General features: G+C 42.8%; 1 protein-coding gene across 1 annotated transcript in view; it reads right to left on the reverse strand.

Moving 5' to 3' along the window:
• Positions 1-13,087, reverse strand: part of JARID2 (jumonji and AT-rich interaction domain containing 2) — a 234,870-nt gene that overhangs the window by 128,911 nt on the left and 92,872 nt on the right. The window contains exon 2 of the mRNA XM_076330593.1: positions 8,414-8,549. Within this exon, the coding sequence (XP_076186708.1) occupies positions 8,414-8,549 (136 nt within the window). The remainder of the gene's footprint in view (positions 1-8,413; positions 8,550-13,087) is intronic.

The following is a 13,087-nucleotide window of genomic DNA, read 5'->3' on the forward strand; positions in this document are numbered from 1 at the left end:
TTACAGCACACATGACATCTGTTCTGATTAAACACAGCCTAATGGCCTTAAGAACATCCTGCTGGACCAAATAGTTCTCAAACTCTTTCCACTCTTTCAAACAGCAAGCCATTTCTAAAATGCCCCCCACAGCAAGGAAAAACTGCTGTGGAGGTTGTAAGACGCAAGACAGGCCCTCGAAGACTGAAAATGCATTCTCTCTAATACTCTGAAAGTGCTTCACAAAACGTGGTCTTGCACTACTAACTCAAAGCTATAGCATAAAAATAATTAGTGAAAGCCTTCCCTAGGAATGACTACAGTAACCTGTATTACACAGTCTGTGTGTATGATTGAAACTTCTCTCTGCTTTTACTTGCGACACTGATTTTACTTCCTGCTGCATTCCTATTTTCTTAATAAAATAGAGTATGCTATTTCAATGACTGACTTTTTCTTTCCCTGCTGCTTTTCTGGTTATATCCCTTATTGTCTGTCCTTCAAATTAAAAACACTAGTTATTTAATGCACAGTTCCCTTCTGCCAATCATGGGCAATGGGGAGCAACAGGAATACTGAAATTTAAACCCTCTTTACAGCAGCAGCTACGTATTCCAACCTGCAGAATTTTGGTCTCCACTAGAATATTTTAATAAACACTAAAATAATAGTAATAATGATAAGCATTGGGCATCAGACAGACAGAAAGAGGTAAAGCACCTTTCTCCCCCCTCCCATGCCCTCTGAGAACTATTGCTCTTAGAGAAGCATTGTGCTCACTTTTTCTGTGCATACTGCTGGATTGCTGCCTTCATCTCCACTTTGTATCTGCACTTTGTGCAAGCTTTCCACCCCTTTTGATAGCATGATCCACCAGATAAATCATGCTGTGGAACTCCATCATTTACAACACCTTTAACAGCTGTTACATTTTCTTTTGATTTCTATGTAAACCACAAGTTATCTCTCTACCTCCTCTTAACACAACTCAACAGCTGGAGAAAGTGACCAGCACCAACCACCAGTTCTCATCTCAGCACATCACCGGCATGAACTTCATCCACCCCAACCTGTCAGTATGAAGGACAACGCTCTAAGCAGATCTCTTCCATTTTTAACATCCCAGAAAAAATCTAGTCATTAAAAAAAATTTTATTAACAAATTTAAACTTCTTTATCTGCCAACCAAAGAAATGTTTGGCAGTTAGATGCACCGCTTTGGATTCTCACTTAATATTGCAGTCAAAAAGGCAGCTTTGCATAAGTTATGTCTTACTCTCATTTCTAAAATACGGAAACTAGAATCGACAAAAGGTACAATTTTTGACAGAGCTGACAATCCTACGAGGCAAAACCACCACCATCCTTTTGGCTGTACATGCCAGCCAAGAAGATGTCAAGGTGCAAATTTAGGCTGGCTGGCAATTTTACGGCTGCCAAAGACAGAATGAAGCAGTTTGCTTGTCCACACTCAAGGGTGCTCTCCAGACTGCTGATACAAACAATAAATCTGAGGCAGCAGCTATGCAGAATGACCCTGAGTCAAAGTTGTTGTCCCCTGTTGGGGTTAAGGCAAAGTTTTGCTTCATGCACAGTCTAAGCAATGAATTTCACCACTACATCAGTGGTGGGTTTTTTGGGGTTTTTGTTTGTTTGTTTAAGAAATATATAAATCTAACACCTACACTTGTGAAGCACTTTTCAAAGAAGTTTTTAAGCTGCATCTTTTTTTGCTCCTATTTCTGGCAACTGTTGTCCCTTCTAGCATCTGAGGCTGTGGTTAGACGAGACGACTGCGCCAATCCTAAGGCTGTGGTTAGACAAGATGACTCTGCCAACCAAGCAGCTTGCTACTATCAAAAGGGACAAGTCTGGTCTCCACCTCCTCCAGCTTTCAGTCAACGTACTCTGGCCCCTCATTTCCACCAAAGGAGCACTCAATGCTCATCTGACCTCTTGATGAACCTCTGTAGTTCATTAAACTAGAAGAAAATTATTTCTTTTTTTAAATCATTTTTGGCTAGTTTTCTGCCACTTTAGTTTGCTGAACTGGCTGCACTGCACAGGCAGACAAATGGCAGAGCCAGCACAAGACAGGAGGTGAAAGGAGGGGGACCAGACCCATCAGCCACTGCTGAACTCTTTCTTACCTTTCCTCACCTTATTTATTTTAGACTTACAATAACTCAGTCTCCTACAGATTCTGCACCCACCTCTGCAAATTCTTCATTGTCGTTTTCATTTTCCATTACCTACAATTAGCAATATGCAGGGAGGCAAGATTACTTTTAGAATTACTTTGACTAGAAATGCACTCGGGGCAATAGCAACTCTTTTTTAGATGGCCATGAAATGAAGTTTTAAGAAAATTAATTACACAATTCCTCTGTTTCTCTGGTTAAAAAAAAATCCACCTCTGTTATGTTTGAGAAAAAAAGGATGATGGGTGTCCTGCAAGAGAAAATTTTCTGGCAGTCTTGCTGAACACTGAAATTGTATTAAGACAGGAGCACAATTTGGACATAATCGAATTGGGTAGAGATCACTGAGGGCGCAATTTGGCCTGCAGAATTTTTATAAGTGGTGATGATGGAAAAGGCAAAAAGAGCCTGTGTCAGCCGATGAACAAGCAAGTCCCTGGCAGGCTCAAAAATGAATTCTGTTCTAAAAAACAAAGAAAGGAAAAGAGATTTGGAAATTTTCAATGGAGCCCAACCCCAACATCCTGTTATTTATTTGTTAATCTTTAAATTCACTTGACAGTGAGCACCAAAGTGAAAGTGATGTTGAGTGCCATGACAAATCTGCTGAAATGCTAATTTTCTGAACCTTTCAGTTGAAAACATCTATATTTAATCACAGTTTAAAACTAGCCAAAAAAGCTGTTTACTCTGAACGTAAAGGGGAAATACTGCAAAATTGAAAGAGGTATTTCTGTTTCTGTAAATGCATTTTAAAAATCCACTTACACAGACAAGGGTCCTTGGCACACTTACAATCTTCTACTAAAGCTTAGGAGACAGACAGACATTACCCACTGTCAACAAAAATGCAATTTCACATCACTGATGGAGTGAAAAGCTCCCTAGGCAAACGTTAGCATAAAACCTTCTTCCAGTATTTAATTGCAGCCTTCAGAAATAAGAGATACTAAGTTACCAGTATATTTGAACTATCACAGTGAACGAAGAGGGCTACTTTCTTGTTCAAAATTAAAGGCTGGGTGGTGGTCCACCCTACCTGTCTGCACCAGGGAGGAAGGAGGCACACACTGCTCTGGGCACGCAGTGGCACAGCTGAGACAACAGCACTTCCCTGAGGGCTGCTGTGTTTTCATCTGCACAAGTGGGAAGAGAAGAGACATGGCCTCAGCCCAGAGAAGAGGTGGTTGCCCTGCTGGCAGCTGCTGCCACCCCCACACAGTTGGCTTTTGGCAAATAATGCACGGCACTGAGCTGAAGCACCCAGCTTAGCTGTGTTTAGGCATTTCTACTACGTCTGTCGCAATTTTTACGCCGTGCCTGGGGTACCATCTACACGGCCAGGGAAAGAGGTTTCACCAGCCCCACTCCACCCTACCACTGGGCACCTTCGTTTTGACATGGCCCGCTGGGGGGCATCGACAGAAGCCCCCGTGCAGCGAGCAGGAAACACTTGAAAATCCGTGCAGCGATGACAAAAATAGCTATTTCCAGATAGCACTGCTGCGTGCCCTGGCCAGCCTGGCCACCCAGCATGGCAGCCAAGGGATGGGCAGACCCAGGCATCGAAGCAGGCTGCTGCCGCTGGGTCTGGCACTGCAGTCCTGCCATAGGCTGCCTCAGAGCCTCCTGCCTCTCTGTGCAGAGACATTTCATTTTTGGAAAAAACAAACCTCCAACAAAAGTCATGTTAGCTTTTGTGCAGGAATGGCCGAGGGCAGGAGCAGACCAGCACAAGGGAGGAAGGGGCACCACAGCCATCCATGGAACGACCACCACCTCCGTCAAAGTGCTGACATTGTTCCTTCTCTGTTTAAAGAACACATATAAAATGAGTAAATGATTTTAACAACCCTAACTGTAAGGTGAAATCTCTCAGAATAGCAAAATTACATATTTTTACTCATCTCTATTTACTAAATGAGCAAGACTTCCAACTTCTGCCTTGAACTAAAGCATTCCCTCGCGTACATTTGATTTCCCAACTAGATCACGTTTGCCACAAGCTTAACCTAGCTGGCATGTTTGGAAATTGCCATGACACCTTTCTAGGACAAAGTGTAGCTGGTGAAAACACACTATCTGCTTGAATAATTCTAATGTCTGGTTTGTCATCTCTGTAGACTAACTAACCACCTTAAACAAACAAGCAAACTTTGGCACTTTTTCCATTTACGAAATGCTAGTACTTGTGTATCACAAATTTCTTCTTTATCACAAGTTTTGAAAAACAGAATTTAAAATCTTATGTCATAAAAATTTGCTTTATGATATACTCTTTCAAGGGTACTGGATTTATTCTCATAAACAGAACACAAGCAATAATTACATCTTTCATTGCCTTTTTTACAGCCTTATCTCACATTCTAAGCTACACAAGAAGAAAACGATTTCCCAAGGGACTTAGTTTTCCTTTTTAGACAAGGATCTCTGAAAATTGGTATCACTATTCCAAACACCAATCCCTATTCTTAAAATCCTAATGCAAATGACAGGCAGCAGTAATCAAAATCACTAAAGAGGTCCCTCTGGGTTTTCCAGCACACGACCTTGTTTCCATAATCAGAGTTCCAGTATCCCATTTAGGGCTGCAGAGGGTTTCTTGACAACCTACAGAAGCACCTCCTTCAGATTTTATATTCCCACGTGCTGGAGAGGAACACATAGCAAACAAAGGCATACTGTAGGCTGTCATTCTGTACTCTGCAAGTATCTAGTCAACATAAACACACATGCAATATATCCACCAATACAACAGCCATAATATACCCGCTCGCCTTTCTCTGAAATCCTTCCAGCTGGGGTGGGGGGGAATGAGAGTAAAGAAAGCAGAAAAACAGGATGAAAAATAACTGGCAGCACAAGCTTGTAAGCAAAAATTATCAGGTGAAGAGGAGATATAAAAAAGGTAGGAGTAAGGAGACCTGCAAACACACTACCACCCCCAAAGAAAACCCTGCTACTTTAACCAGAACCACCTAAATAACAGGGTTTCAGCCACAAACTGAAAATGGCAGGACTGTTTTCAGGATAACAAATATCTTTAATAGTGAGGCAGAGGCAGCCAAAGCATTATAATACATATAGTCTCCAAAAGTAATCTGAATTTTTATTTATTTATTTTAAATTTTATTTTTCTTTTATTATTCAGAGAGGCATGGAAGTTAATTGTCTCTGTGCCACCACCAGCACATCTTAGAGCTTGCAGAAACTTTAGTACAGAAAAGACTCCTGTTAGTAAGTTCATCTCTCACGTTTAAAATGAACTTGCTTTTCACACTATCAATCAAAGAGGCACCATTATTCCAGCTACCAAATCATTAACAATACTACTGTACTCACCAGCTGAAATATCATTGACAACCATTTTCATACAAGTTAAGTTGTAGCTTGGCAAACACTGGCAAAGCAACTTTTGTAGCACGTTTATGCAACTTCAGCCACTTCAAATCCTTAAGAACTTCTTAAAGACACCGGTTGCAAGGGGCTGGTGCGTATTTTACCTTCCTCTATTGCCAAAAGTAAGTACTTTCTACTGAAACAAGTTACAGGTTGCAGGTCTATAAATAAATAAATTTAAGGGATGACTTATAAAACCAGAACAAAGAAACTCACTCTGCACTACAGATGGTGGCACTAAGATCAAATCCTGCTACCTAGTTGTACGCTGTCCCCTGAGCTCTCAGAAGTACGTGAGACCAATCCACACTTCCACATTGAGCAGGGAGCTCAGAGAGCTTAGACCACACTCAGACCCCTCCTCCCCACTCCTGAAAATGGTTAAATCTGCCAGGTACTGGAAGGTGACCTATTCGATTTTCAACAGCTAAAGGAGCAAATACCCTTTAGAGTTCACTAGGGACAGCAAGAGGGTTGTGCAGCACAAACCCTACACTTTCCTTTATGTTTGGCAAGGCAAAGCACCCTAACCAGAATTCAAGCCAGGGGAGCCCAGCTTTACAGAGGCACTGAACACATTTAACTTTAAATTATTTCAGCTAGATTCCGCCTGCCCCCCTCTGCGAGAGCTATGGGTGCTGAACATTAATAAAGAGATCGCTCACATAAAACTATATTTAACTGCATGCTACCTTTTGGAGTAACACACAAGAAACACTAGTTGTGGCCTGCACGTTGGAACAAAGGACATGTGCAAGGAAATATTTTTTACTCCAACAGTATGAAATCATGGATCTAAGGTTCACCTTTAAAATACCACATTTCCCTAAATTCAGAATAGCTCAGTAATTTCTTAGGATGACCTGCTTTCTCCTCAGTCCACAGACACCTGTGGATTTGAAAATACGAGGCTACGTTTTTTTAAAGATGTAATGAACACATTCTATGTTTAAATAGATTTTCTTAATGTCACTGCACAATATCAATCCTACTCCCTTTTGCAAATCTTTTTTCTCTGTATAATGAAACATTCTTCCAAACATCAGTGGATAAAAAAAGCTTTTGGACAGTGATGTTGAAATAGAGCCGCGCTGAGACAGGACATTTAAAGAATCATTTAGCAAACAGAAAGAGTAACACAGACTATCATTCTGGCTCAAAAAAAACCCCCAAACCCCCAAAGAACTGATCACCTACTTCTGTGAAGGAGAAAAAGCACCAAACGCTACAGTTCTCAATGCGATAAGCAAGCTCTGAAGATGCGAGCCATGCCGCTGCCAGAGGAAGCCGGTGGCACACTCCGCATCTGGTACCTGCATCGACACAGCATTCCCAGCCAACTCACTTTTCATCTAAGCTGCCTTTGGAGAAACTAGACACCATAAAAACCTCAGTCATCCTGTAACCTGGCACACCATCAAAGCCTCCTAACACACAATTACTGTGCTTCACGCCTTTAGACTTTTTTCCTTTGACTAAACAAAACCCCCACAATGGAATAAGAAACTTTCCAAGAGAAATTGTGTTTGACAGAAGATCAATGATGCAGAGGTGTTGGAGGGAAAAAAGCCAGCGCTGTTTTGTGTACACCTCCAAGCTTATTAATGGCTTGCTGCTAAAGCTAGATGCTCCTTCCCATCAGATCAGTATTTGATATTATTACTGAACTCAGAAGTCTGAGGTCTTCTTTAATCACATTAAGGAGTTTACAATTGCTTACGCAATACAGTAACTTTATCATGCTGCCTGTAGTTATCCAGCCATTCCCCTAGGTTTTTGCCTTGTTGGCAATAGTACTCAGTGAAAACGCAGTGAAATTTGACTCACCATGTCAAAAACACAAGCTACATATAAATATGAATAACCTAACAAGCACGCACCCAGCTGCTGCTTTAATGCATTAGCACATGTATAGTTATGCACATGCCTAAAAGGAACTGCCATAAACCTCCATAAAGAAACAAATAAGCTCTTGTGAGTGAAGAGAAAACCGTAAGCCTGCCCAGAAATCTGAATCCTGCTAGTCATCACTTTCAAGGCTCAAGCCAGCATGACAAAGCCTTTTCAAGAAAGGGTCCTGTGTCAGGGAGCGAATCTGAAAGAGGCACGCTTTATATTCACTTCTCAGGACACCATGGCTTTTTTAAGCAAGCTGTAAGGGAAGGCGGGGAGCAACAGATAATAACTGGCTGAAGGATTAAATAAATAAAATTGAACTTTTTTCAAGCCCCTGTCATCTAGGTTTGTCTACATCACCTTTTAAAACCTTTAAACAACTGCTCTGTGAACTGCTAAACTAAGGGAGTCCAACGTCCCAGCGTTTGTCCCTTAAATCTTTTTATGTAGGTCCTATGCTATTTCACCTCTGGACAATAGACAGCATGGACTGAGATCACTCCAGAGTTACAGGTGCTGGTTAGCCAGTTTCTTGCATCTAAATGACATAGAATTGGTAAATTCTGCTCAGCTGTCCTTCCCCAAGATAACTGAAGCCAATCACCTTTAAATGGATACCCTCTCTGTCAACATACTCACAACATCAGGTAGCATACTGATCAGAGGAGCTTCCTTCTCTACCGAACAGCAGCCTGGCCCTGTCCTCCTGCCTGACACCTACCCTCCACCCTGATCCCCATCTCAATCGGTTCACCAGAAACTGAAACATACGGATTGTTCAAACCAGGCATTTTAAGCACTTCAGAAACAAGTTCTGTACAGATCAAAAGGGCACGGTGCATGCCAGATGGTGCACTGGTCTCCTTCCTTGCTACAGCAGAACCGCATTGAAAAGGACTGAGTCCTTCCAGTGGTACAGTACCGCAAAGGCAGCTCACCGTTCACTGCCTTGAGGCTCCCGCTAATGCCATCGCCGTGCTGCCGCTTCTGTGCGTTCTTGAACTCCTTCAGAGATAAATAAAGGACCTTCCGCACCACCCTCTCCTCTGACCAGGGAATCCCATCACTGTCATCCTAAACAAGAAGGAAACAGAAAGGAGACATTAATTGCATGCATCTGAAACAAAAACAAAACAAACAAAACCCAACGGCCTAGGGCTACACAGATTATTTGTAATTAAAAAAAAAAAAGAGACAGAAGCTGAAAAAAAAAAATACTGTGTAATAAAATGCAACCTAAACTCGACCAGCTCTAACAAAGAACAGAAACATAACTATTATCATCAAATCAGAGCATTAGTCCCTCTATCCTGCAAACAGCAGTAGCCATGTACCAGGTGTTAGACAGGAGGCAAAACTTATTTGTTAAAATCCTCATAATGAATCCCTTATGGAGAAATTTGTCACAGCCAGGAAGTGCTCTCCCAGATAATTAAGAGGAGGGGGGCGGGAAAAACCCACTACATTGAACGTTGCAGAAATTTAAGAAGTAAGTCTTGTGAACCAACTTCTCTTGTTGCCATTTTGGCCTTGGTTTGTGCCTCTTGGCTCAGGATTTTTTTTTCCTCTGGTTTAGTGATTTGCATTTGTCGCAGCATTACAATGAAATTGTACATTGATAACAATTAAGTTATTCTGAATTTATCTCAGCGTAAAGCAAAGTGGAATTTGGCCCACGGGGCATATGTTTTCTACTTTATTTTTAGGAGGCAAATGCTATATTGTCAAAAGGAATACTAGTATATGTCATACTTAGTACTTGCTTTAGTTAAAAGATTAATTACCTGGAAAAGCATTTCCCTAAAGCCTTTAGCATTCAAATAAATTAAGTCAGCAAATTGATATAAAGACATAAGTGAGATCAGGTAAGTCATCATATTTTCATAAGCCCTATAATTGTCTCAGGGTCTTTAAAAAATCACTATTAGAGCATTCTTGCCCTTGAATTCCTCAAGGGCTACATCACTGCCAAGCAAAAAGATTAACATTTCTAGGCAGGCCTTATTTAGGTAAGTGTACCACAGCACACTGCCACACTCCACTGGAAACCCCAAAAAGCCCCATCAGCAATCCACGCCAGGAGGCAGGAGAGTTTGACACAGCAGATGGTATAAAGAAGTGACCAACACTATAAACTTCAAAAAAAAAAAAAAGCATAGTTTAGGGTGACCATTGATAGCTTTTTCTTTGCTCCTCTAGTGAGATATTGGCATTCAGCTGCTGAATTGTGATCAAAAACATTTCCCCCCCAAAAAAGAACTGTATGACAAATTACTTGGCCAAAAGAAAAGAAAAAAAAAAAAAGGGGCAAAAAAAAAAGGCAACACAATCAGTGCCGTGAAAGCAGCTGGCATTTTGGCAGCAGGATGTGCATTTCGCACGAGGGACAAACTACTATACTTTGAACAAGGCTGAGCTATGCCCAGGGAGCTTTAGAGCACAGGCAGCTCTGGGCCAAGAAAGCAAACTTTGTAACCCAACACCCACAGCAACCCAAAAAAAAAAAAAAAAATCTCCAGGCAAGCATTTTCAAAGGACTAGTACATCCAGTTATTTTGTCAACAGAGGTTTACACAAACAACTCCGGCTTACCATTTTGCTGCCAGCACAACTTCAGCCCTAACCAGAAGCGACACTAAAAACGGGAGGGCTGCAGCCTGCTCGATTTTAACAAAGCTTGCCAAAAGATGCCCCATTTACGTTCCCACTGACTGGTAGGTACGGAGAGGAAACCCGTACAGGAATCCCACTGACAAGGGCCTGGCGGGATGTCACACATTTCTGTCGTCACAGAAAGCACTTATTAAGTCTTCAAGGGAACCATGCTCAGTTAGGAAATGGTTGTAAGCACCTCCGGCACCCATCCATGCCGGACACAGGCCTGCAGACACCGCTCGCTCTCTTCAACAGCATTTGTACAAATTCCTAATATAATGAGCAGCAAACGTGAGGAAGAGGATGAAGAGCCCTCTGGCCAGGCACACTGCTCCTGACTCTGAAGCCTAGATGAGTTACACAGAAACCCACCAAGAGGCAACAAAACCATCACCCTGTATTTTTATATACTTTAAGCCCAGCATACACAAGACACGTGTAACAATCGAGCCCTGTTAATGTAAGCCATACTCAGACACATGCTGCTTTCCTTAGCCTCTGCCCTGTGAAACACCAGGCCTGTCCTGAAGCCATGAACAAACCCCTTCCTCCACCAGGCCCTGCAGTCCCCGAGGAGCTAGAAGTTGCATGACAACACCCATCGGTTCCTGATGCCACTGGCCCTTTTATCCCTGCTAAAAATACATTAAAAAAAAAAAAAAACCAAAGAAATGAATCCCACTTAAACCCACTTTGTCATGACAGCTCACTGCAAGGAGCACATGACAGTGTTTGCTGTTTCAGTAGTGACAGGGTGAAACCTACTGACAGGATTGATGTTTAAATCGGCATGTGCTGACCAAGCGGCCGACTGCAGTCGGCAAGTGACCTCTGGCAGGTACAACCCATGCCCTGGGACATGCCAGTTACAGTCCCTCCTGCAGGAGGGAAGGACATGATCACCACACACCAGAGGCCTCTGGTCTAGGCCACTCTCTCAAAGTATTTCTGCAAACGGCCTGAAGTCATCTCCATCTCCCCAGACAATGCGCTGGACACGCAAAAGGACAGCGTGCAACTAAGCACCCTATTTTCTGAGTGACGAGGCCACCAAGATGTCATCCTGGTGCCAGCTGGAGGCTCCAGCCCTGCTGCAGGAGATTGTCCCGCCTTCCCATCAGCCCAGGGGCTGTGTGGGCCATAGTGCTACCATCGAAGAGACAGGTCCCAGGAGGCAGGAACAAAGTCCTCCCTCAGCAGCCCCTGAAGCAACACAGTAACATTTCACACCATGCTCAATTCACGGAGCTGTAAAACTCGAGATGAACCATACTGACTTCATCCCCCCTCTACAACAGCAATGCTGTCAACAGAAACACACATGGGGGAGTCTCTCCACACCAGAGCTGCCACCAGCCCATTTGTGCCGAGGCTGCAGCCACTGTCCTGCCTACACAGCTCTGTTGTGGGCTTTCCATCACTCAGCTTGAAAAAAGGTCCCCAAGTTCCCCAACACCGTGTTATCCAAGGTCAGCAAACTAAGGGGCTAAGCCGCTGCCAACACCCGCATTCACGCAGCTCCGTATGCAGGAGCAATAAAAAGGTTTCACAATCGTCGACAGCATCTTCCCCCAAGCCTGCGACACAAAAGCAGCCGCAAGCCGGAGAGCAGCTGACTTGGAGCCCAGCTGAGCTGCTGCTCTGCCAGCAACGCAGCTCCAGCTCCTGACACGTTTAACCATAATTACATGGGTCAGATCGTCTCTGCCTCATCATGCCAGTGGAGGGAGAGCTGCCGTGCGCCCCACTCTGCACTCACACCGCCAACAACTGGAAGAGTTATCTCACTTCAGCAAAACAACATACACACACCCAGAACCGTTTAGAAATATCCTCAAGTGAAAGCCTTGAGGAATTTAATCTATGTAACTTCTCAAAACCAAACCAAAAGGAAAAAAAAAAACAAAACCAAAAACAACCTCAAAGGGACTGACTCGATCGCTGCCTTTAAGTATTTCCACAGGGAGTAGAAATTTGATAATAGATGGCTCTTGAGGCTGGCAGAGAGGGGTATAATATCATCCAACAGCTGAAACTCGAATTCAGAAAAATGCAAGACAGAATTAAAGAACAATTTCTGCAACTGTGCAAGTAATTAGCCATTGAAACGACTTATGGGGAACTAATGGATTGCCCATTATTGACTCAGACCCAAAAAAGACTGAATAACATCTTAAACTGTAGGTTCATCACCACAAGCCCATAGCCTTCACTGTGCAGGTCAGCCAAGATGATTTCTGCCTCCCAACCTGAGAGTAAGATTAGTTTGCAAACTCAGTAAGAAAGTAACAGATGCAAACAACAAGGGAAGCCCTGGGGCAGAATTAAGAAACAGAACTGCATCATTTCTTTTAAACTGCTAAAAAAATTAATCATGCCACCTTGTTATGCCATTTCGGGGAACCACACATCATACATTTATATCTGAACTTCAGCTACCAGGGCAGCCAAGCAACAGTTCAGCAAGTTCAGTCCAAGGGGACGGGGAAGAGGAGCACAACCTCCGTTTACCTACGCAGTACGTTCCTGAACAGGATGCTACCTCGCGGATAGCAGAGCAGCTCTCTTTCGCGCTACCTGGCTGGCAGCTTGCTTTCAGCTCTACAGTTGTAGAGGTGATGTTTGTAGAAAAGTGCAACAGGCTACTGCCACATACTGCTAATTTGGGAAGAAATATATATACACACGTGTGTGTGTGTTTTTGCTATGCGCACATTAAATGTATATAATACATTAAATATACAATACAGATATATTAATGTGTGTATACAAACAAATATATACATATTAATATATAATGCACACATAAATATAGGTATATATAGGTATCTCTAAATAATGCACATCAATGTATAACGTGTATATTTTTGCAACAAAATCAAAATGTGCACCACCTGTACCTTTCACCATTCACCTACAGCTTTGGTGCTTGTTCACTGCAGTTCAGCTGCCTAGCT

This window comes from Aptenodytes patagonicus, chromosome 2 (genome assembly GCF_965638725.1).
Source record: "Aptenodytes patagonicus chromosome 2, bAptPat1.pri.cur, whole genome shotgun sequence".
In the NCBI taxonomy this organism is placed as follows: domain Eukaryota; kingdom Metazoa; phylum Chordata; class Aves; order Sphenisciformes; family Spheniscidae; genus Aptenodytes; species Aptenodytes patagonicus.